Source organism: Psammomys obesus, unplaced genomic scaffold (assembly GCF_907164565.1).
Source record: "Psammomys obesus unplaced genomic scaffold, mPsaObe1.curated_primary_1811, whole genome shotgun sequence".
NCBI classification, from domain to species: Eukaryota; Metazoa; Chordata; class Mammalia; order Rodentia; family Muridae; genus Psammomys; species Psammomys obesus.
Window position 1 is genome coordinate 7,365,286 of NW_026596256.1, and position 22,760 is coordinate 7,388,045.

At 40.9% G+C, this 22,760-nt stretch overlaps 1 protein-coding gene across 1 annotated transcript in view; it reads right to left on the bottom strand.

Annotated features, from left to right (window-relative positions):
• Positions 1-22,760, bottom strand: part of Wwtr1 (WW domain containing transcription regulator 1) — a 124,971-nt gene that overhangs the window by 29,379 nt on the left and 72,832 nt on the right. Inside the window, exon 3 of the mRNA XM_055596884.1 lies at positions 21,806-21,942. Within this exon, the coding sequence (XP_055452859.1) occupies positions 21,806-21,942 (137 nt within the window). The remainder of the gene's footprint in view (positions 1-21,805; positions 21,943-22,760) is intronic.

Below are 22,760 nucleotides of genomic sequence, written 5' to 3' on the forward strand. Positions count from 1 at the left end.
CACACACACACACACACACACACACACACACACACACACACACACACCGAAGCAGAATGCCCTAAGCCAAGGCAGATTTTGAGACCAGCTAGAATACAGCAAGACTGTCTAAAAGAAAACAAAAACAAACCAAACAATGAAGCAGGAAAGGGGCTATAAAATATAAACATCTTTCTATGGCAAAGTCTCCACACACAAATGCTGATGAGCAGGAAGAAGTCGCAGATGGTTTAACATGTACAGCAGTTTTCACAGGTGCTTAGAAACTTTGGTTCCTTATGTTTAACACACACACACACACACACACACACACACAAAAAAAAAAAAAAAAAAAAACCCAACCCTTTAACATCCTCTGTAATCACAGAGCTACAGAGAGGCTGACTGTTTGAAAACTGAGTAGCATTTCTTCAAAACAGGTAAGCATGGAGCAAGCCAATACCACACTGGATTTTGTAACCTGAAAAACTTCCTCCTTGGAACAGTGTTTCCTTCAGTCCAGTGTTTAGACCAAGAAGTTACTAAGCTGCATCATCAGAAGCACCTTTGGCAACCAAAATACATAGGAGAGAGGGGAACCTGAGAGAGCTATAAAATCAGACTGTATGGGCTAAAACCTACTCACAACCCCATTCTTTCTCTTCAAATGTCGAAACTAAGATCTGACCAGTCATCCTCGCTTCCCTAGAACTGAGGGGTTTCCTAAGGGACAGGACTAATTCAGGGCAAGTCCCTACCAAACAGAACGGCCTGTGTGACTCAGGTAATCCGGAGTTACCGCATCGTGACAGATCTCTTATAGAACCAGCTGTCATAACCAAGTGATATTCTAAGATTAAGGCTAGCCATGCAGGATGACAGTCAGTGTACCCCACCACACCCATTATTGACTGAGGGCATTTATTTTATTTGCTCTGTATGCCTTCACCAAAAAGAAGTCAGGTGATGAGGTCTTAGCCCATGCAGAGCTGTGCTTCTCAAGCTTTCTTCAGTGGAAGGCTCTTCCCCAGGGATCCCTATCTAGCTTGAAGCCAGGGTGTCCTATGTCCACGGGCTCATTCAGCAGTTTGCCAGGTGCCTGGACTGCTGTCAATGGGGCAGTAACAGGATGTCAAGCCTTTGCGCTCTCTAGAGTCTCTTGGGATCACTTTCACCCTACAGGCATTTCTCAACTATCATGTTAAAAGTTTGGAGACTACACACCACATTAGTTATTGCATAGACCCTTTAGGGTTCTTTTGTGGTTTCACTGATGATTTCCACCAACTCACTGATTGACTGACTTTAGGGCTGAAGAAACTTGAAGGTTAAATGACTCAGCACAAATCACACACTCAGATCCCAACAAACCTGAAAGGAAACTTGAAAGGGCAGGGTACACCAGAATACTGTGTAGGTATCACCTAAGGGTCCCCCATGCCTGCCCCACCCACACCCAGAAGTGAAAAATACCTGGTAAGCTAATTTGAAGAGGATAGCTAGTTTCCTTTGTCCTACCTCATGAAGTCTCATTCAGACCCTTTAAAAAGGTGAAAACCTGAATCACATTTTGATGGTTGCCCTAGTGGTATGATCTAATTTTACACACACAGAAGTTACAGCACTTTGTTCTTGAATAATAATAATATTTAAAAAGAGACAAAACCATATGCACTTTTGAAAGATTAAATTTCATGAGCCACTGCTGTCAGGTAATACTAGATCTTCTGGCTATGTAATGACAAGGAACTACAAGAAGCCAAGCCAAAACATACAGGTGTAAATTGACTCCATCCACACAGACCCGGTGCACCAAGTTCACAAAATATTCCAGCAGGAAGCATGTCTGCTTGCAGCTGCAGGCCTTTTCCTAAACTCTGTTTATATGCTATGCATGGTTTCACTCGTGCTGGCCAACCTCAGGTGTCACGCAGCCCTGTCTGATGGAAAACACATGTCCACAGAGGAAAGAAAAAAACAGCCACAAGTGCAGCCTTCGCTGGTCAGGATACAATGATTGTAGATGCATCTCCTGTCGTCCTGTGCGTCTCTCAGCTTTGGTCGGCAGATAGATATATAGGAAGGATGGATGGATAGATGGATAGATAGATAGATAGATAGATAGATAGATAGATAGATAGATAGATAGATAGATAGATAGATAGATAGATAGATAGCTTTTCACTTCAAGGAAGTCACATTCAGTTCCAAAAATCTGTAAAGCATTAAACCTAAAAGTTTCACTACCCGGACTTCATACTGAAGACTTTATTCTAATTCTGGGTGAGAATACTATAAAGGAAATTCTCAGCTGGCCCAACTGATAAGTATAGAGCTCAAGGCCAAAATACACTCAGCTAAACAGGTTCTCCAAAGACGACATTGGGCTTGCAACTCTCCAAAGTTCCCAGTCCCTTCTAGTAAAAGAACTTGTAACCCAACTTGTATTTGTTTCCCAGACAACCTTGAATTTTTAGCACCAAGAAACTGTTTTCCTGCTTGTGATCCTGTCTGCCCATCTAAACAGTAATCTTATCCATAGACCAGTACACAAGTGACTGGGCACCTCTCCTCTGCTAGCTGGAAGACAAATGCTAGTGCCACTGGCCTTATACTCTCCTGGTGAGCACATTCCCTGGATGTAGAGTTACAGGTTCTAACTACATAGAAGCTGACTCTCATCATTAAAACATAGCTAGAAAAAAGGGTTGGGGGGGCAACACTCACATTTTTCTGTCATGTTTATTTCTCAATTCTTCGAGTACATGCACGTGTGTGTGTGTGTGTGTGTGTGTGTGTGTGTGTGTGTGTGTGTGTTTTCACCTAAAGCAATACTAGAATGTGCAACCCCAATTCCATCTAATTACTGGACTATCTCAAGATTTGTCCAAAGTGCTCTGTCAGGAAGCACATCTATGGAGCTACTGCATTTAGCAAACAGTGTCTAACAGGGAACAACAGAAACTAAGACCTTTACTGTGCTATTCCAGAAAAACATCCCTCTGCTTTTGAATTTTTTCTCCATGGCTGGGCACTCTCAGGGAAAACAAAATTGTTTTACTATCATCAGATAGGAAGTATACCTTTATCCCAACAGGAAATGGCAGCTCTGATTCATGCCATTTTTTTTTTTTTTCATTAGTTAGGAAAGGTTATGGTCACTTTGTATTGGCCAGCTTTGCTGAGTGATTTTAAAAGCACTCCAGGTGCTAGGCATTGCAGCCCAAGCTAAAGAGCAGAAAATGGGCACCCACAAGAAAGAGAGGAAATGCTGCCAGTGTGCTTGCTTTAATCTGCTAATTGTATATTGTTCTAGTAAATGCCCTTATTATTTAAAGAGGTCACAGAATAGACACTAAGAGTGAATGAGGCAGTCCAGGCATCTGGACAGTTTGTGAGAGGGATCTTGCAGGTAACAATCAAAGCTTGTTTGATTTTAGGCTCTTCAAGAAATCACAAAAAGCCGTGATGAGACATTAACAAAGGTAGCAATGGGACATCAGTGCTTTTCAGTTTAGAACCAGTTGGGGAGCAAAAGGGTCCAGACACGGGATTAGCAAACTATAATCCAACTGAGGGTATCCAGATGAAGAAAGCTGGTCCAACTGTGCATGTACAGTGTACATGAGTGCTTTTCACAGAAGACCGTACCTAGCTTCCTACAGGATGTCCGGTGAAAGTCTTGGAAATAAAAAGGATCAGTACAAAGAGTGGCTAAACTACAGTTATCCTTTCATTATTTCTGTTATTCTGTCGGTAAGTCCAGGGATGGGTCCCTTCCCTTTGGGAGATTATAGTCTAGAGGGCAGGCACACGAACAGCAAGTAAGCAGTAACCTTTTACTCAGGGACCATAGCCCAAGAGTTGGTGTAGGGGGTCCAGGAGGACACCAGCCAAGCAGTGTATTCTGCACATGACAGGATGCTGCAAGGATGAGCCCGCAGCCACTGTGGCTGCCTGTGCAAGCCAATTGTCATGCTAGCATGGAGAGCTCCCACCCTAACCTACAAGCTACAAACACCACCCTAACCTACAAGCTACAAATAAACAGTTAATAGCTTTAAGAGTATGGCTCCTGGTTGGTTGATGGTCCACCAGATGGCTCCACACAGTAGTATATGCACACACAAATTCTTGTTAATGGGTTTTAAAATTAAATTTAAAAAGGATACAAAATTGGGGGGACAGGGAGATGGGTACAGATAGATCTGAAAGGAGGTAAAGGAAAGGGTGAGGGTGAATATGATCAAATTACATTGTATGAAGTCCTCAGAGATTTAATAAAGATACTTTTAAGGTGAAAACATTCCTAGCCCATGAGCTTAAGGTACTTGTGCAAAAAAGTATACAGTCCATATGTTCCAAGGCAGAGGGCAAGGGGCAGCAGACAGGTTCTATGTGGCCTGTGGAAGGCACCATATTAGCCTCAATTCCAAAGGTATAGGAATCTCCTTCAGACACCCTGCTTAAATGACACAGCAAACTGCCAAGTGATTCACTTGCTGGGACCAAATATAAAATTCTGGTGTGTGTGTGTGTGTGTGTGTGTGTGTGTGTGTGTGTGTGTGTGTGTTGGGGGACGGGTATCCAGAAATTACAAAATCCACTGTGAAGTGGCAGGAAGGTCAAAGCGTGTCTGAGAAGTAATGTCTCCCAACTGCCTCTCTCAGCCCTATGTGGAGGTTCAGGATCATACTTAGAGGGAAAAGGAGCATGGTTTTGCAAAGAGTGGGAAGTGGCAGGAACAAAGAAGCTTTGCTTTTAACACACAGCCAAGTCTGGCCCCAAGTAAAACAAAACACGCCTGAAGCTCTGCATTTTATTGGCAAGAGTGAACTAAAAAGGGTTGTTATTAACAACAGGAGCCACTCAACAGAGGAGCTGTGGCTCTCTGACTTTCTAAGCCTCATCCGTGAGTTAAACTGAGATCAGGCCTGCCACCCCTGTGCAGGAAGGCTATAGAGACCTCCTAAGCACTCCCACTGTCCTCGGCTTGTTGAAAACTCCAGATGGGGTCCAGACAACTATGAGGAATCACTGCTTTGTGCTTTACACCCAGAAGCTTATTTATCCTCAAAAGCATGTGGGCCTACCACTCATGAATGACCTGTAAGTAGACCCATCAGAGCCCAGGAACCTCAAGGTATAGTCTGTCACCACATGGGGCTTCCTGTTATTCACTTTTTCCTTTAGCGTCATTGGCTTGGTTTTCTTTCCATTTTTCAGCCATACTTTCCTTTTAGTCCAATTAACTTGCTTGTTTACTTTTATTATTTTGAATGTTACATGCTATAAAGGAGAAAGAAATAAATGGATGGAAGTATCAGTTTCTTTCTCTTTTCCCACCCCAAACCAAAAGAATTAGTGTTTTAAATGAGAGTTGCTCATATATTTGAATTCTTAAGTCACCAGGAAGTGGAACTGCTTAAAAGAATTAGAAGGATTAGGAGGTGTGGCCTTTTGGGATGGGGGTGGGGAGGTTGGTTTCCAAAGCCCATGTCAGGCCAGCTCAGCCTCTCTGCCTGCCTACCAGCAGACTAAGGTGTAAAGCTCTCAGCTGCTTCCCCAGCACCATGCCTGCCATGATGATAATGGACTTGCTGCTGACTATAAGCAAGCTCCCAATTAAATACTTTCTTTTCTTAGAGTTGTCTTGGTTATGGTGTCTCTTCACAGCAATAGATCAGAGACTAAGACAACTAGCATAGTTTATTAAGAAATGAATGTCCTGAAAGCTGCACAGGAAGCCATTTTAAGTAAAACCCCACATCAAAAGGCATGCACACACCACTTCTCAAGTGCCCTGATGAATGAAGCAGGCACATTTGCTAAATGAGCTCACGAAGAATGCCAAAAACTCCCATGATATGAGAAATAAAAGTAAGTAGCACAAAAAATATCCAGTCTAATGTTTCCAGATTGAATTAAAACATGCATGCAGAAACATTCAGAGGGATAGTAGCTGAAGTCCTTGCGTTACACGTAAAGACAGGGCAGAAAAATATAAGTATATTCAAGCAATATTTCTGAATTCAATAACAGCCTGAAATAGGCTAAAATTAAATGTATGTATGTAGGCAGCTGCACAAATGTAGTGCTTGTCACATGAATTGTAAAATTATACCCACTGAACTACACTGGAAATTATTACTCGAGATGATCATTCATTTCAAGGGAGTCCCACGTCTCTGATCACACCTCACTGACTGAAGATGGAAACGCTTTTCCTCACAGCTCACTCTCTGTAGTGAATATTAAAGCAGCCAGTGACCCAGGAACTCTGCCTCCACGCCCAGTGCTTTCAACCAAAATGATCAAAGTTAACATCCCCAGTCCTATGACGAATCAGCACTGTGTGCCTCTTAAGACGATGTGATGATAAAGCATTCCTGCTGTTTCCTGCCAAACAAGAATAACCAAAAATTGAAGTTGTAGGAAGCATGGGACAAATCAGAATTTGATATTGTCTGCCAAATAACTGGCCAATAGTCTCAAAAAGGAAAAAGTCAAGGTCCAAAAAGACCGAGATTGGGGACTCACTCCAGGTTACAGCAACTGAAGGCCAGGCTGGGAACATGGCTTGATGGTAAAGCATTTATTTGTGTTGCATGGCTGAAGCTCTCAATTTGATCCCAGCACCTCAGAAAGAAGAAAGGGGGAGAGGGGTAGACTAAATGCAACACACTTTCCTAACAGAAAACAAAGCTCATACTGACTGAATGATCATACAGGACTGTCTCTGTGACAGGGTGCCCTGATTTCGGTGTCTGTTCTGTGCTTAGAAAGCACAACCTAAAGCACTGCAAATATGTAGACCATGATGTCTCCAGTTTTACCTTCAATAATTAAAAAAAGGTGTAGCAAAGTGGTAGAATAACTGTAAAATGTTCTAGGCCCTGGGAGCTACTAGGGAGGATGAGATAGCCACTAGTTTGAAGATAGCCAGGTGAGATGTTTCTGAGAGAGAGAGAATAAAAGTGAAAAAAAAAGAAAGAAAAGAAAAATATGCATATACAAACAGATAAGCAAACTAAGCAAATCACCAACAGCTATCAAGAATGACAAAAGATAAACCCAGCGGTTCCTTATACTGAACTTGTAACTTTTCTGAAGTTTAAGACTGTTTCAAAGATTCCTTTTCCCTATGTGACCGGAACCCAAACTGCAGAGACTAACAGGTTCCGGAGAAACAGTATTTGTTCTTGGGCCACTGTTTCCATTACACACTTGGGCTTTGAGGAACCCCCCATCGAACAATGGTTTTGTTAAGTGACTTGGGTTCGAAAGGAAGAACAGAACCCTGGTTATGAAATGGGCAACATAATGCTTGTTGTTTTTTTTTTTTTTGTTTTTTGTTTTTTGGTTTTTTTTCTGTGTGTGTGTGTATGTACATTTATACCTTATATTTACTTTCCTCCTGTACCCAACCAAACTGTGACTTGAATAAAAACAAACAGCTTAATAAGACAAGATGCAGAGCTCATAACTAGCTAACCTTTCTTAAGAAACTTTCTGGAAAGTGGTCACTGAGGACAAGACACCCAAGTCAGGAAACTCTTAAGAAGAACCTAGGGCACCAAGAGTTTCCATAGTAACAGTGGAGACCTGACATGAAAGCCTTTACTTTTCCAAGCTCAGAACTGGAACACTATATTTATGTGGCCAATGGCAGTAACGAAATAAATACCACAAAGGAAGGGGGGCGCTAGGGAAAGATGGAGAAGAAACCAGCAACTGTTAACATGTGCAGCAGGAATATATTAGGGCAAAGCCATTTTGTTGTTCATATAATTTAGAACTTGAGATTTCCCCGGACTGTAAGAAAATACGCTGTAGGATAAGATTGGCTACAGAGAGAGCACAGGCATATCATGCACGCTGGGGGTCTAAGAAGAGAGACCTCTTGGGAACATGCCTAGGTTCTGCTCACCCAGGCAGCAGCAACAAAAATACAGTTAAGTATTGCATGAGAGAAGAATGGCATCCTGGAGCCTTTAGAATGAAACTGCTCTGGGTATTTCTTTTGTGATGATGGAATGATCCAATGACATCAAGGAAGGAACCAGAGCTCTGACTAGTTCAGGTACTGACAATTGTGGACAAACTGGAAAAAAAAATACTTTTCTTGCTATCCGGAGTATGATGTTTGGAACAGCTAAATGAAACTAAGCCAGAACAAAGTCAGCCATGTTCACTTCTCTTTTTTTTTTTTTTTCTCTTTCTTTTCCAACTTTATTCTTTCCAGCTCTGCAAACATTTAAACCTTGGCAAAATTCAAAACTCACAACTCACTCTTCACTGCTGTCTGAGAAATATAATACTGAAAAGGGAAAGGACAAAAATAATACCGAATGAAATGCATGACGTGTGCTGGGAAGCAAAGTAACAACGCACTGAGATTTCCATTTAAGGCTTAGCAGAAAACATCTGGACACAGGCGTAGAAGGCATATGGATTCACAGGTAGGAAGCATGCGGACATACAGGTAGGAAACATATGGATATACGGAAAGGAGACACATGGATTGCTATGTAGGAAACATCTGGATACACACGTCAGGAAACAGCCAGAAAGCAACAAAGCCAGGTGCACTGAGAAAACATACTTCCTCCACTGCTGAAAATTGTCTTATTAAAAGACCAACACCCCAAGGCCTAAGAGATGGCTCCGAAATAAAGAGCACTTGTTCTTACAGAGGACCAGAGTTTGATTCCAGCACTTACGTGGCGCCTCACAACTGTCCATAGCTCCAGTTCTAAGGGATCTGCTGCCCTCTTCTGACCTCCATGGGAGCTATTCATGCACACGGGGCACATGCCGTAAAAGCAAAGTGCTCACAGGTGTATGAAATAAAACAGGTCAGAGGGACAACACGTGGGAATGCAATCCTCCAAACAAGCTCTCTTCACCATGGTGACTCTATAGACAACTCTTTAACTTCATATAAGCAAACCATGGCAAAGCTGTATTTTAAATAAAAATTTTAGATCCTTACCCCCAAACATCCAAAGAAACTGAAAAAAAAAAATGAAGTAAAGAGAGGCACAAGAGCATATTAAAATATGTATTGCAATAACACTTAGAATGGTAAAAAGTAGAATAAGCCTTTATGTCTACCCACAGGAGATTATAAAAATTATGATTAGGAAATTATAAAAACTAGACAGGCTAGACCAATTAATTCCAACTACTGGGGAGCCTGGGATGGGAAACGGAAAAATTTGAGGTCAGATAAGGTTACACAGTGAAACCCCGCCTCAAGAAATCAGTAAATAGGCTAGGATCTGGCTTGCCTAGCCCTGAGCCATAAACATGATACGATGGTTTATAAACTAGAAAAACATGCCCAAGTCCACTTATAACTTAAAAAGTATAGTTTGTTATTTATCAAAACTATATGGCAAAACATGCATACATATAAAATAAAGTAAATCTAAAATTAAAAATACTGAAAATTGTGTAGGAAAAAAAGTTTGATGACAGACATTACTGGGAAAGAAAACCTTTACAGGGTAAAGAAAGAAGTTCCTTTTAGGAAAGAAGTTAAATAACAATTACTATATAAATGCATATACCTTTAAGAATTCTACTTTAGTAAACTGACCGTCTATAGAAGCACCACCTGGCTCTAGGATGCCCACACACTCAACCCCCAGCAAAGCATCCACATAAGGAGCTGGTTAAACAAAGCACAGCACGTCAGTTGGGCCGACTGTCACATGCTGTTGGGAAGACTAAATCACTCTGTGAACACTGGTTTGGAAGCTCTCTAGCACACGCTAAGGCTGTTAAAAAGAAGCATGCACCCATGCAAGAATGTGTGCATAGAGTAACGTTAGCAGAAACACGAAGAAGCTCCCAGGGGTGGTGTCTGTGGGAGGAGAGAGTCAGCGGTCATGTGGCAAGGAGACTTACTGTTCATGAAAGGCCAATTTTAGGCCTCTTTTTTTTTTTTTTTTTGCCATGTTAATGTTTCTTTTTAATAAAAAGACCTCATCAAAAGGCATTACACATGGGGCTAGAGAATGGGTTATACAATACGAGCATCAGCTGTTGCTGCAGAGGACTGGATTTGATTCCCAGCGTCAGCAGCTCTTAACCGTCTGTACCTCCAGTTCCAATGGCCTCCTCTGCCCTCTGCAGCATCAGGCACAACAGCGGTGCCAGACATACATGCAGCCAAAACATGCATACACATAAAACAAGATAAAATTAAGGCATTAAACAGAAAAAGGGAAAAAAAAAACCTTGAAATTTAAAGATATTTATAATATATTAAAGTTTTGAAGCAGACCACAAAAAATGTAGAAAATTTTCCAACACATACATACATACAAAAAATATGAATTCATTGTATACATGTGTGTCCACACATGGACGCACCACGTGGAGGTCAAAGGACAACCTGCAAAAACTGGTTCCCTCTCTCTACCATGTGGGTTCCAGGGATCCAGCTCAGGCTATCAGGCTTTGAGGCAAATGCCTTTCCCACTGAGCCAAGACAAGACAAATATGTAAGGAAATGCAGAATGATTTTGAATAGCAAAATTACAGTAGCTTTTTATTATGTTATTGTTGAACGGGCATTAGCTATCGCAACCAAGTAGCAATTATTTTATGGGGACCAGGTCTTCTTGAATCTCACTGCCAAAAAATATATAAATATTTAAAGCCTTATTTTTTATGTTATTGGCTTAAAAAAAAAAAAAAAAAAACGTTGGGAAGACGGTTTTCTGTCTTTAGTACCAACCAAGGCTTTTGTTTTCCAGGGCCCTCATATGGTATTATTTTGCTGACTTCATCATGGAAGACTGCTCAGAGGAAGCATGGAAGAACAGCTGTCCCTGACAACCACCAACCGCAAAACACCTAGGGAATAAATTTAGATTTCTAGAAAGGGGAAAAAAAAAATCAATCAGCTGATACCCCAGTTTGCGGTGGGGTGTGATGGAGTATGGTTGAGTATGATGATCACACATAAGCAGAGACAACATTACCAAGGACCCAAAGCTGGGATCAGAGAGCAGTGTCCAAGGGTCATTCAACACTTAGCAATTTGGAGCAAGTGCCTGAATGACAGCCATCCCAGAATTCTCCTGGGGGCAGGGTTGGAGATAGGGAGGAGTAAAATTCTAACTTTATGTGAGTGAAATCCTCCACAGCAGGGGACATTCCCAAGGAAGGCAGGTGACAGGCAGGATTTAAACTATCATTTTCTTTCCAAAACTCCTAACAGAGACATTTATTCTTTGAAGAAGAAATTTATTCAGTATATCAACTTATCCACTATGTACTAGGAAAATATTAATTCCCTTTATAGTTTAGGACTTTGGATTTTGTGCTATTTCCCTGTATTTTCTCACCAAGTAGATTATGGTTCTTTTACTGAGTGGAAAGTCTAGATTTTGTTATTTTTAAAAAAGAAAACCACTTACTACTTTGAGCTTATTATGGTGGGAAGAAAAATAGGCTTTTGAGAAGAAAGGCCCTGAATGGAATGCAGGTAGAGTCAGGAATGTTCTATGTGTGGCAGATTCTTGCTTGACTCTAAGGTTGCTGTGGCCTGGGATGATTACTGCTTGCCTCCACTGTAGTAGTTGTTACAACAAATCTTCAGGATCAAGTATCTCCCTTGTTCTTAAAGAAGCACTGGCTGCTACTAAGAGGACCATTGCCTAAAAGTCCTGGGCCACATAGCACATATATTTATTTTGTCTTATTGGGGTCCCATGCCTGGCTCAGAGTGCCTTCAACACACTGAGAATGGCAAAAAAGAAAAAAAATCCCAGGTCAAGCCTCCATCTCAGGGCCACAGGACTGCTGAGATTGAGACAAAAGAATTACATGTCACTTTCCTACGTAAAAATAAAAAAATAAATAATATGTTTGCAATGCTGGATCATTTTAGTATTTGAGTCTGAGAAATGTCACAACATGAAGGAGGATCTTTCCTCAGCTGGAACTAACCAAAAGCTCCTCTCTCCGTGATCCGACAATGATGGGGCTGGGGCCAGCTTGTGTCTTGGTACAATATAAGTTAAAAGCACAGTGTAATAGCAAAGGCGCCCAGCTGACAAAGGCTGCCATAACCAGCCAGCAACCAGCATGGTGGTTTATTCTTGTAATTTCGTCACTCAGAAGGGGTTGAGGCATGAGGATGGAGGATTGGAAGTCAACTGGGCTACACGGTGAGTTCCAAGCCAGCCTTGGCTATATAAGTTCTCTGACGATGCAGGGACCAGGAAAATCTAATCCTCCAGCTCTCAAGAATAGTTAGAGTAATACATCTCCTTGTGAACTTCGTACGGAGCAAGCTCCAAGTACAGACTAATTCCTCGAGTCAACTCTGTCATGATGACCCAATCATCAGGAACAGTTTACAGGCTCAGAAGTTAAATTACTGACTCAACTAACAAAAGCCTAACACAAGAGAGGCTAGTTACGTTCTCACATGACCTGCTGTACAAAACAGTCCCCCAGGGCTCTTCATTAAGGGTGCTATATCCTGGCAAAAGACTAAACTTGGTAGCAGGCTCCATTTCCCCCAGACCCATTGTTCTATATACTATAACATTACTTAATGTAAGCAATCTTTTCTTTTGGCAAGTAATCTTTGCTTTTGGCCCATATTTCATTTTTTCTTTGAGACAGGGGTCTCTCTGTGTAGCCCTGACAGGCTTGGAATTCACTGTGTAAACCAAGCTGGCCTTGAACTCCCAGAGACCTGCCTGCTTCTACCCTCCAATTGCTAGAATTACAGGCATGTGTCACACACTACACACAACTGCTTAAAAAAAAAAAAACACTAATGGATACTAATAATAATTAAAGTCAACAGCCGACTTCAAAAATAAAATTTTATCTGACTTATGCTATGGGGAAACAATTAACTTTCATGTGATACTGACGGTCCCAAACAGCAGTACTCATAGGGCTCCCACCTCTGTTTTATTTGCTCTCTTAAGTCCTCCACCGTGTCTTCCTTTCTCCATCCGCTGGGAATGTGTGGTAATTCAGACTTGCAGGCCACCGGTCTACTCAGACAATACCAAATTGAGTAAAGCCTTCAAGTCAACCCAGTGTGGAAACTATGATAACTAAAATTGAGGTTGAAAATTACAGCGTGCTGGGAATGATTATTTGAATTAAAGTAGAAGAAAATAGGTTTTTATAGAATTTCCTCTTCAGAGATCATTTCATGACAGAAAATGCAGAGTCTAAACATGCAGCCACTGTGTCAACCTGAAGAATGCTCTGTTCCCACAAAGCCACTAACTCCAAGATGAGGAGATGCGGAATAGGTGTCCCCTCTCTCAAGTAAACTGGAGGAATATATCCAAAGCACTCGGATCTCATTAGCTATCAGGCTAATAGGTATCTTGGGAGCCAGGTGCAGAAGTACAGGCCTGTAACCTAACATTTAGGAGGCCTAAACAGCAAGGTAAAGTCAAGGTCATCCTTTCCTACAAGTTGAGCTGGGGATCAACCTGGCCCAGTCTCAAAAAACACAAAACAAGTGTGGTAGTGCACATCTTTAATCCAGCACTAGGAGACAGAGGAAGGAGGAAGGAGGAAGGCTGAATTCTAGGCCAGCCTGGTCTGCATGAGTTCCAGGTTAGTCAGGGCTACCAAGGAACCCCTGTCTCAAACACAAAACAAAGAAGAGAAGGAAGAAGAGCCATGTCATCCTGGGACATGGCCACATTGGTTTCATCCCAACCATACAACGTTAGCTCAACATATGCAAATAAATATAATATATATAAACAGACTTGAGCACAGATATTATATAAGCTTCTCCATAATAGATAAAAAAAGGACCGCCGACAAGTTTAGCATTCTTCTTGAGAAGCCTCAAAGAAGCTTACAGCCAAAATTATAAAAATGGCACAAAACTGACAACATTTCTTTAAAATTAAAAATTTAAGTCCAGGGCAGCCAGAGCTCTGTTATACAGAGAAACCCTGTCTCAAAGAAAGAAAAAAAAAGTTGTTTTTTTTTTTTTTTTCCAATTAAATTCACAGGACTAGAACAAAAGACACATGGAAGCAGAGAGGACCCTGGATAGCCAGTGAAACCCAAAGCAGAAAGAGCAATGCTGGGCTATTTTTAACACTTGATCACAAATTATACTGTAGAACACAGTAACAAAAACTATAAGGTACAAGTACAAAACCAGAAATGGAGACCAATGGAATAGAATATCCAGAAATAAACCCACACAGCTCTTAAGCTGATTCATTTTTATTTGTACTTTTTAAAATTACTTTTTAAGTTATGTGGATGTGTGTGGGTATGGGTGTAGACACATGCCAATGAGGGCAGGGGACAAAGGAGGCCAAAAGCATTAGAATCCTCTGGGTATGGAGTTACCGACAGACAAAGGCACTTGCTACTTGTGCAGAAGATCAGGGTTTGTTTCTAGCACCCACATGGCAGCCCAGAACTGTCTCAGGCCAATTCTATGGATTCTGACAACCTCTTCTGGCCCCCAATAGTGTTGGGATTTGGTCTGGTGCTTATGTGTTCTAATGCTAATTACTGCCCCCCAAGACCTGGTTGCTGCACAGGCCAGTGCGTTTTCACATACTCCATATGATGTGGTGTAACTTTTGCTCGAAAATATTCTCTCGCTGGTTAAATAAAGTACCTGACAGACTATAGCTGGGCAGAAGAGAAGTAGGCAGAGCTTAGGTTCCTGGGTATAGAGTCAGATGGGGACCATGAAACAGGAGAGGAAGCTGGAGAGAAGGAAGCCACCATAAGGCACGCTCCACGAGCACGCGGCCATGAGGTCTGGTCTGATTGTACAGAAACAGTTCAGGCAGGAATTATGGCAAAATTAACTTCAGGTGTATAGCTAGCTGGTGTAGAGAAGCCCTCTATAATCTAATATCCTTTCTACGACACAAAGGGACCAAACATGCACACGGTATGCCTACTTACATGCAGGCAAACATGTAAAAGCATATTTTAAAAGGAACAGATATGTATTTTACTGTGGTATGTGCTATATTATGTATTAGCTACTAATCTAAGATGTATGTGAGATATTTGTTTGTTTATAAAGCAGGTACACCCATACAGAAAAATAAAAGGTGATTTGTTTCTGGTATTTTTAGCTATATTACTGACTACACCATTTTAAAAGGTGCTAATTCTGACCTCTGATAGTAATGCTAGTGTCTGTGTTTTGAAATTAGTTTCACATGTATGTAAACAACCTTCCACTAAGGAGGATATCACTTAAGTTCCCCTGTGAGCTCCATTCTACTGACAAGTGCTAGAGTTCTAAATTTAATAATTCAGGAGGAGAAAGAGGTAAGTCCTTCTTGTTAAATGCATAATAAAAAACGGAGCCACGGGCAGTCCTGTGACTTAAAATAAAATGTTCTGAGTAAATTGTTTAATTCTGGGATCACACTGTGACTATAAATCTGCTGCCCTTTGGAACTCACTGGGCATCGCCCACAGGATGCATCTGCTGTTCTTTATAGACCAACAGCACTCTTCACAATGGACAAATATTCAAATAGTGTTGCAGGATGGGGGGGAATATACAACAAAGCAGCAGAATGTATGTTTGAAATTTGCCATCCCAGATACTCAGGAGTCTCAGACAGAAGGAAAGAAAGTTCATGGCTAGCCTGGCCAACCTAAGCTCTGCTTCAAAATTTTTTTCAAGTTTAAAAAAGGAGTTGGGAGATGACATGGATGACATGGATGAACTACAAGAGGTGGCTCATTGTTTAACACCAATGCCTGCTCTTTCAGAGGACCAGGGTTCAATTTCCAGCATCCACATTGCAGCTCATAACTATCTATAACTCCAGTTCCAGTGTTCCTGATACCCTCTTGAAGTCTCCATGGGGATCAGGCACACACATGGCCCACATAAACACATTCAGGCAAAATATCCTTATAGGTTAAATAAAATTTAAATATGAAATATTTGTTTAAAATTTAAATTTTATTTATTTAATTATTTTCTTTAATAAAATCAAATTTAAAATTGGCTCAGGGGTAAGTACTTGCCTATCATATGCAAGACTATGGGTTCAAACCCTAATGTTATGAAGAAACATACAAATGAAAGCCACTACCCTAGCTTAACTAAAAATCTGCAAAGTAAAAAGTTTTATTCGTCTGCAGGGAAACATGTTTCAAATATTTAGATTACAGTTCCTGTGGATAAAGCACTAGTTAAATGGCTTTTACTGTGTGCACATGTACACAGACTGCCTCACATTTGTCTTCATCACCAGATTTCTATCAAATTCTTTTAATTATTCTACTCTTGTTTTTATTTTTTTGTTTTGTAGTTATTCATTTATTCTGCAGAGGATGTGTACATGTCATGATGCATATGTGGGGGTCAGAGGACAAAGCACAGGAGTTAGTTCTCTCTGTCCACTATGTGGGTTCTGGGAAGCAATCTCAGATTGCTTGGGGACAAGCAGGCTTGGAGACAAGATCCTTCACCCAAGTCAACATAGCTTGTAGAATTTTTAAAACTAAGAAGAATTTCATAAAACAGCATAGCTGAGCATACTGATTTCACAGGAACAGACCAATTACCTAAATATCCACCAAGTGGAAACTAGCTAAAATAACTCACTATAATATAACGTATTAATGTGCTAGACTACCAAGCAATTCTGACCAAAAGAGGCAGATGCATACACACACACACATATGGATATAGGGTTGTTGTTTTTTTTGTTTGTTTGTTTGCCTCTGTGAGTGTCTTTTTATTGAAAATAGATGTTTTTCTTTTTTTTTTCATTTGAAGAATTTTTTTGCTCTTTTTTGTTATTTTTATTATTAGTTACATTTTATTAACTCTGTATCCCAGCTGTATCCCGCTACCTCATTCCCTCACAATTCCACCCTTCCTCCCTCATCTCCTCCCTACCCCTTTCCAAGTCCACTGATTGGGGAGGACCTCCTCCCCTTCCCTCTGACCCTGTTTTATCAGGTATCTTCAAGACTAGCTGCAAAGTCCTCCTCTGTGACCTATCAAGGCTGCTCCTCCCTTGGGGGATGGGGAGGTCAAAGAGCCTGCCATTGAGTTTCTGTCAGAAATAGTCCCTGTTCCCCTTACTAGGGTAAAACCAATTGGTTACTGAGCTACCACAGGCTACATCTGAGCAGAGGTTCTAGGTTATATCCATACATGGTCCTTGGTGGAGTATCAGTCTCAGAAAAGACCCCTGTGCCCAGATATATTTGGTCCTTGTGGAGCTCCTATCCTTTCCACGTCATACTAACTCCCCCTTCTTTCATATGATTCCCTGCACTCTGCCGAAGGTTTGGTTATGAGTCTTAGAATCTGCTTTGAAACACTGCTAGGTAGAGTCTTGCAGAGACCCTCTGTGGTAGGCTCCTGTTCTGTTACTTATTTTCTCCCACATACAATGCCCATCCCATTTGTCTTTCTAAGTGAAGATTGATCATCTTACCCTGGGGTCTTCTTTCTTGTTTATCTTCTTTAGGTGTATGGATTTCATTATGTTTATCATATCTTATAAGTCTATATAAGTGAGTATATACCATGTGTGTCTTTCTCCTTCTGGGATACCTCACTCAGAATGACCTTTTCTAGATCCCACCATTTGCCTGCAAATTTCATCATTTCCTCGTTATTGATTGCTGAGTAGTATTCCATTGTGCAAAAACACCACAATTTCTGTATCCATTCCTCCACTGATGGACATCTGGGTTGTTTCCAGGTTCTGGTTACTACAAACAAAGCTGCTACAAACATAGTTGAGCAAATGTCCTTGTTGTGTACTTGAGCAAATTTTGGGTACATGCCTAGGAGTGGAATAGCTGGGTCTTGAGGAAGCACTATACCTAATTGTCTTAGAAAGTGCCAGATAGATTTCCAAAGTGGTTGTACAAGTTTACATTCCCATCAGCAATGTAGGAGGGTTCCCCTTTCTCCACAACCTCTCCAGCATGTGTTGTCATTTCAGTTTTTTATTTTAGCCATTTTAATGGGTATAGGGTGAAATCTCAGGGTCGTTTTGATTTGCATTTCTCTGATGGCTAAGGACGTTGAGCATTTCTTTAAGTGTTTCTCTGCCATTCGATATTCCTCTACAGAGAATTCTCTGTTTAGTGCCGTACCCCATTTTTAATTCGATTAGTTGATTTATTGCTTTTTAACTTCTTTAGTTCTTTATATATTCTGGATAACAGCCCTCTGTCAGATATAGGGTTGGTGAAGATCCTTTCCCAGTCTGTAGGTAGTCATTTTGTCTGACAACAGTGTCTTTTGCTTTACAGAAGCTTTTCAGTTTCATGCGGTCCCATTTATTGATTGTTGCTCTTAGAGCCTGTGCTGTTGGTGTTCTGTTCAGGAAGTTGTCTCCTGTGTCAATGAGTTCTAGGCTCTTCCCCACTTTTTCTTCTAACCGATTTAGAGTATCTGGTTTTATGTTGAGATCTTTGATCAACTTGGACTTTACTTTTGTGCAGGATGATAGATATGTATCTGTTTTCATTTTTCTACATGTAGACATCCAGTTGGACCAGCACCATTTGTTGAAGATGCTGTCTTTTTTCCATTGAATGGTATTCATGGTATTCATCAAGTATTCATAGGTGTGTGGGTTTATTTCTGGGTCTTCTGTTTGGTTCCATTGATCCTCCTTTCTGTTTTTATGCCAATACCATGCAGTTTTTATTACTGTTGCCCTGTAGTACAGCTTGAGATTGGGGATGGAGATACCTCCAGATGATCTGTTGTTGTACAGGATTGTTTTGGAGATTCTGGGTTTTTTGTTTCTCCATATGAAGCTGAGAATCTTTCTTTCAAGGTCTGTAAAGAATTGAGTTGGTATTTTGATGGGAATTGCATTGAATCTGTACATTGCTTTTGGCAGGATGGCCATTTTCACAATGTTAATCCTACCAATCCATGAGCATGGGAGATCTTTCTATCTTCTGATATCTTCTTCAATTTCTTTTTTTTTTTTTCCAAACAAATCTTTCACTTGCTTGGTAAGGGTCACCCCAAGGTACTTTATGTTATTAGTGGCTATTGAGAAGGGTGTTGTTTCCCTGATTTCTTTCTTGGCCCTTTTATCTTTGGTATACAGGAGGGCTTCTGATTTTTTTGAGTTGATTTTGTATCCTGCCACTTTGCTGAAGGTGTTTATCAGCTGAAGGAGTTTTCTGGTTGAATTTTTGGGGTCGCTCATGTATACTATCATATCATCTGCGAATAGTGACACTGACCTTTTCCTTTCCAATTTGTATCCCCTTGATCTCCTTTAGTTGTCTTATTGCTCTGGCTAGGACTTCAAGTACTATGTTGAAGAGATATGGAGAGAGTGGGCAGCCTTGCCTTTTCCCTGATTTCAGTGGGATTGATTTAAGTTTCTCTCCATTGAGTCTGAAGTAGGATATAGGCTTACGGTACATTTCCTTTACTGTGTTTAGGTATGTGCCTTGTATCCCTTATTTCTCCAAGACTTTAAACATGAATGGGTTGGACTTTGTCAAATGCTTTTTTGGCATCTAAGGAGATGATCATGTGGTTTTTCTCCTTCAGTTTGTTTATGTGGTGGATTACATTGATGGATTTCCGTATGTTGAACCACCCTTGCATGCCTGGGATGAAGCCTACTTGGTCATGGTGGATGATATCTTTGATGTGTTCTTAGATTCCGTTTGCAAGTATTTTATTGAGTATTTTTGCATCAATGTTCATAAGAGAGATAGGTCTGAAGTTCTCTTTTTTTTTTGGTTGGGTCTTTGTGTGGTTTAGGTATCAAGGTGACTTTGGCTTCATAGAATGAGTTTGGTAATGTTCCTTCTGTTTCTATTTTGTGGAATAGTTTGGAGAGAATTGGAGTTAGCACTTTTTTGAAGGTCTGATAGAATTCTGCACTGAATCCACCTGGCCCAGGGATTTTTTTGGAAGGGAGACTGTTGATGACTGCTTCTATTTCCTTGGAGGATATAAGACTATTCAATCTTTCTACCTGATCTTGACTTAATTTTGGTAGATGAAATCTATCAAGAAAATTGTCCATTTCTTTTAGATTTTCGAATGTTGTGGCATATAGGCTTTTGTAGTATGATCTAATGGATTTCCTCGGAGTCTGTAGTTATTTCACCCTTTTCATTTCTGATTTGGATAGTTTCTCTCTGCCTTTTAGTTAATTTGGCTAAAGGTTTGTCTATCTTGTTGATTTTCTCAAAGACCTAGCTCTTGGTTTCATTGATTCTTTGAATAGTTTTATTTGTTTCTAATTGATTGATGTCTGCCCTGAGTTTGAGTATTTCCAGCCGTCTGCTCCTCTTTGGTGTATTTGCTTCTTTTCTTTTCTAGGGCTTTCAGTTGGGCCATTAAGTTGCTTATATGAGATGTCACAAATTTCTTCTTGAAGGCACTTAGTGCTATGAATTTTCCTCTGAGCACTGCTTTCAATGTGTCCCATAAAGTAGGGTATGTTGTACCTTCATTTTCATTGAATTCTAGGAAGTCTTTAATTTCTTTCTTATATTTCTTCCTTAACCAAGCTGTCATTGAGCAGCTTCCATTTTTATCTAGTTTATTCCTGAAGATCCATGAAGAGATTCCTTTTACTCTCTAAAATTAACTGTTTGGTGGGTAAAGCATCATCTAGATATCCAACCAGAGGTTGGAAACATCATCAGAAAACAGCAACATCTTTTATAAAGACCTTTAACCAGACCTCTTATTTCACCCCTTTCAGGAGGATGGAAAGGAGTAACACCAAAAAGTGCCCATCCTCTCCTCTCTCTGCAAAATGTTTATTCAGTTCTGCTCATCTCCAGAGAACATTGTCTTGGTGTTTTTAAAGTAAAGTCAAGGAGCAGAAGATACTCTCAAATCTAAAAACCACACTTAAACATTGCAAATGTAGAGCACATGGGAAGAAGACACCTGCATATTGTGTAGTGAGTACCTGATATTAAAACCAGATCTACAAGCTATGTGACTCAGAAAGTTTCCTCATCTATCGTGCGGAATCCTGCTACTTTATGGCATTGTGGACTTAAGAGAAGAGGCATTTAAGCACCTTGCCTGCTGGCAGGCTCACATGCACACTCTTCAGGAACCAAATTACAGGAAGGTGGTATATGCTCTCCTTGCCTTGCTTGCTCTGAATAAAGACATGAATGAGGCCAAGATTTTTCAAAGAACTCAAGGAAATAAAAAGAATGTCAGAAGTATACTGGAAGTCACTACCAGTGTCACAAATCATGTGGCAAAGCATCAGGAAAAGAAGGCAAAGAATGCAGCTGAGAGGGAAGAATATGAAGAGACATGAGGCAAGGAGAACTGATTTTGAGCCTCAAAACCATTGGGTAGAGACTGTCAGGTCTCAGAGATAACCAGGACAAGTCTCACTGAGCACCCATGGCTCCTCCCAGCACTTCTCACCCTGCTCCCTCTCCTAAACCTCCCCAGCCCAGGGGCTGGGCTTTGATTCCCTTCCCCAAGCTTTTCTTACCTATACAACCTCCGCCATTTTGGACACTCTCTTTGTCTTCAGCTCTTGGCTGGCTAGCTCTTGACCTTTTGGTCCTTGGCTGCTCTTTTGGCCTCTTGGTCCTAGGCTCCTCTCTTGCCTTATCCATTCTCCTCTTCTCTCTCTCCTCTTCCTCTCCCCTTCTCCTTCCTCTCATGGCCAGGTTCAGCCTGGAACCTTCTAGATGCCTCTGGCTGAACTCTCCTCACCATATCTACAATAAAATCCTTCTCCTCAACCATAACCACGGGTGGTCATGTCCTTATTTTCATTCAGACTCTTCCTTTGGCTAGGAATCAAAGGTTGGGGCTTACCAAGATTCGGCTGGGACACTGCCATGGACCTTTGGGGCACCGATGTGGAAGTGATGGCAGGGTGGAGGTTCACATGATTCAGGGGCTGATTCATCACCTTCCTAGGGTCTTGCCATGTGGTGATTTTTTCTATGTGACTAAAGGAAGGAAAACAATCAGTTACTTGTTTAACCATCAATATTGTCATCAACATTACCAGTAACATTATCTCAGTGACACTGGTTCTTCCCCTCCGTGGCTGGCAGTAGCTTTTGGTTTTACCCAGGGACTTCCCTGCATTCTGGTTGTGCCATATCGAGGACTACAGAGACCATAACCTGAAGAGCTTACACCCCAACTGCTTACCCACTCCCTCTTAACTCCCCATTCACAGATGCCACTAAATAACTGCCCTCCAAAAGCTGGTCCCACACTCTGCTCCCAAACCTTATCAGAGATCATTCTTACTGCTTTACAGACCTCTTCCACTCCACCAAGCTCAACCTTTAGTGAATGACCTTTTGTGTGTAGGGGTAGGTGCCTGCATTTAGCTTAAAGATGAGTAAAGCCATGCAGTGCCCCTACTTTGCTTTATAAATGGTATCAGAAATCTTTCTATATCCACTGAAGACAGGAAACTATGATATTCCAAACTGAATATTATCCGTTTGTTATGGTCTTACAACCAGGTTTGCCTTTCCTCTCAAACCCTACTTAGACACTTCCTGAAACATAAAAGCAATGTGACTGCTCTTTCTGTTAACCACACCTGAATTTTGAATAAAAAAGATATTCTTACCTTTAGTGTAGGAAACTACAATATCTGGGTTTATGCTAGGTCTAAAAATTTCCTCTCTGTAAAATTACATTTACTTTGGCTTCTCTCTATTTCTTTCTCTCCTTCTCTTGATTTCTTTCTTCCTTCCTTCCTTTCTTTCTTTCTTTCTTTCTTTCTTTCTTTCTTTCTTTCTTTCTT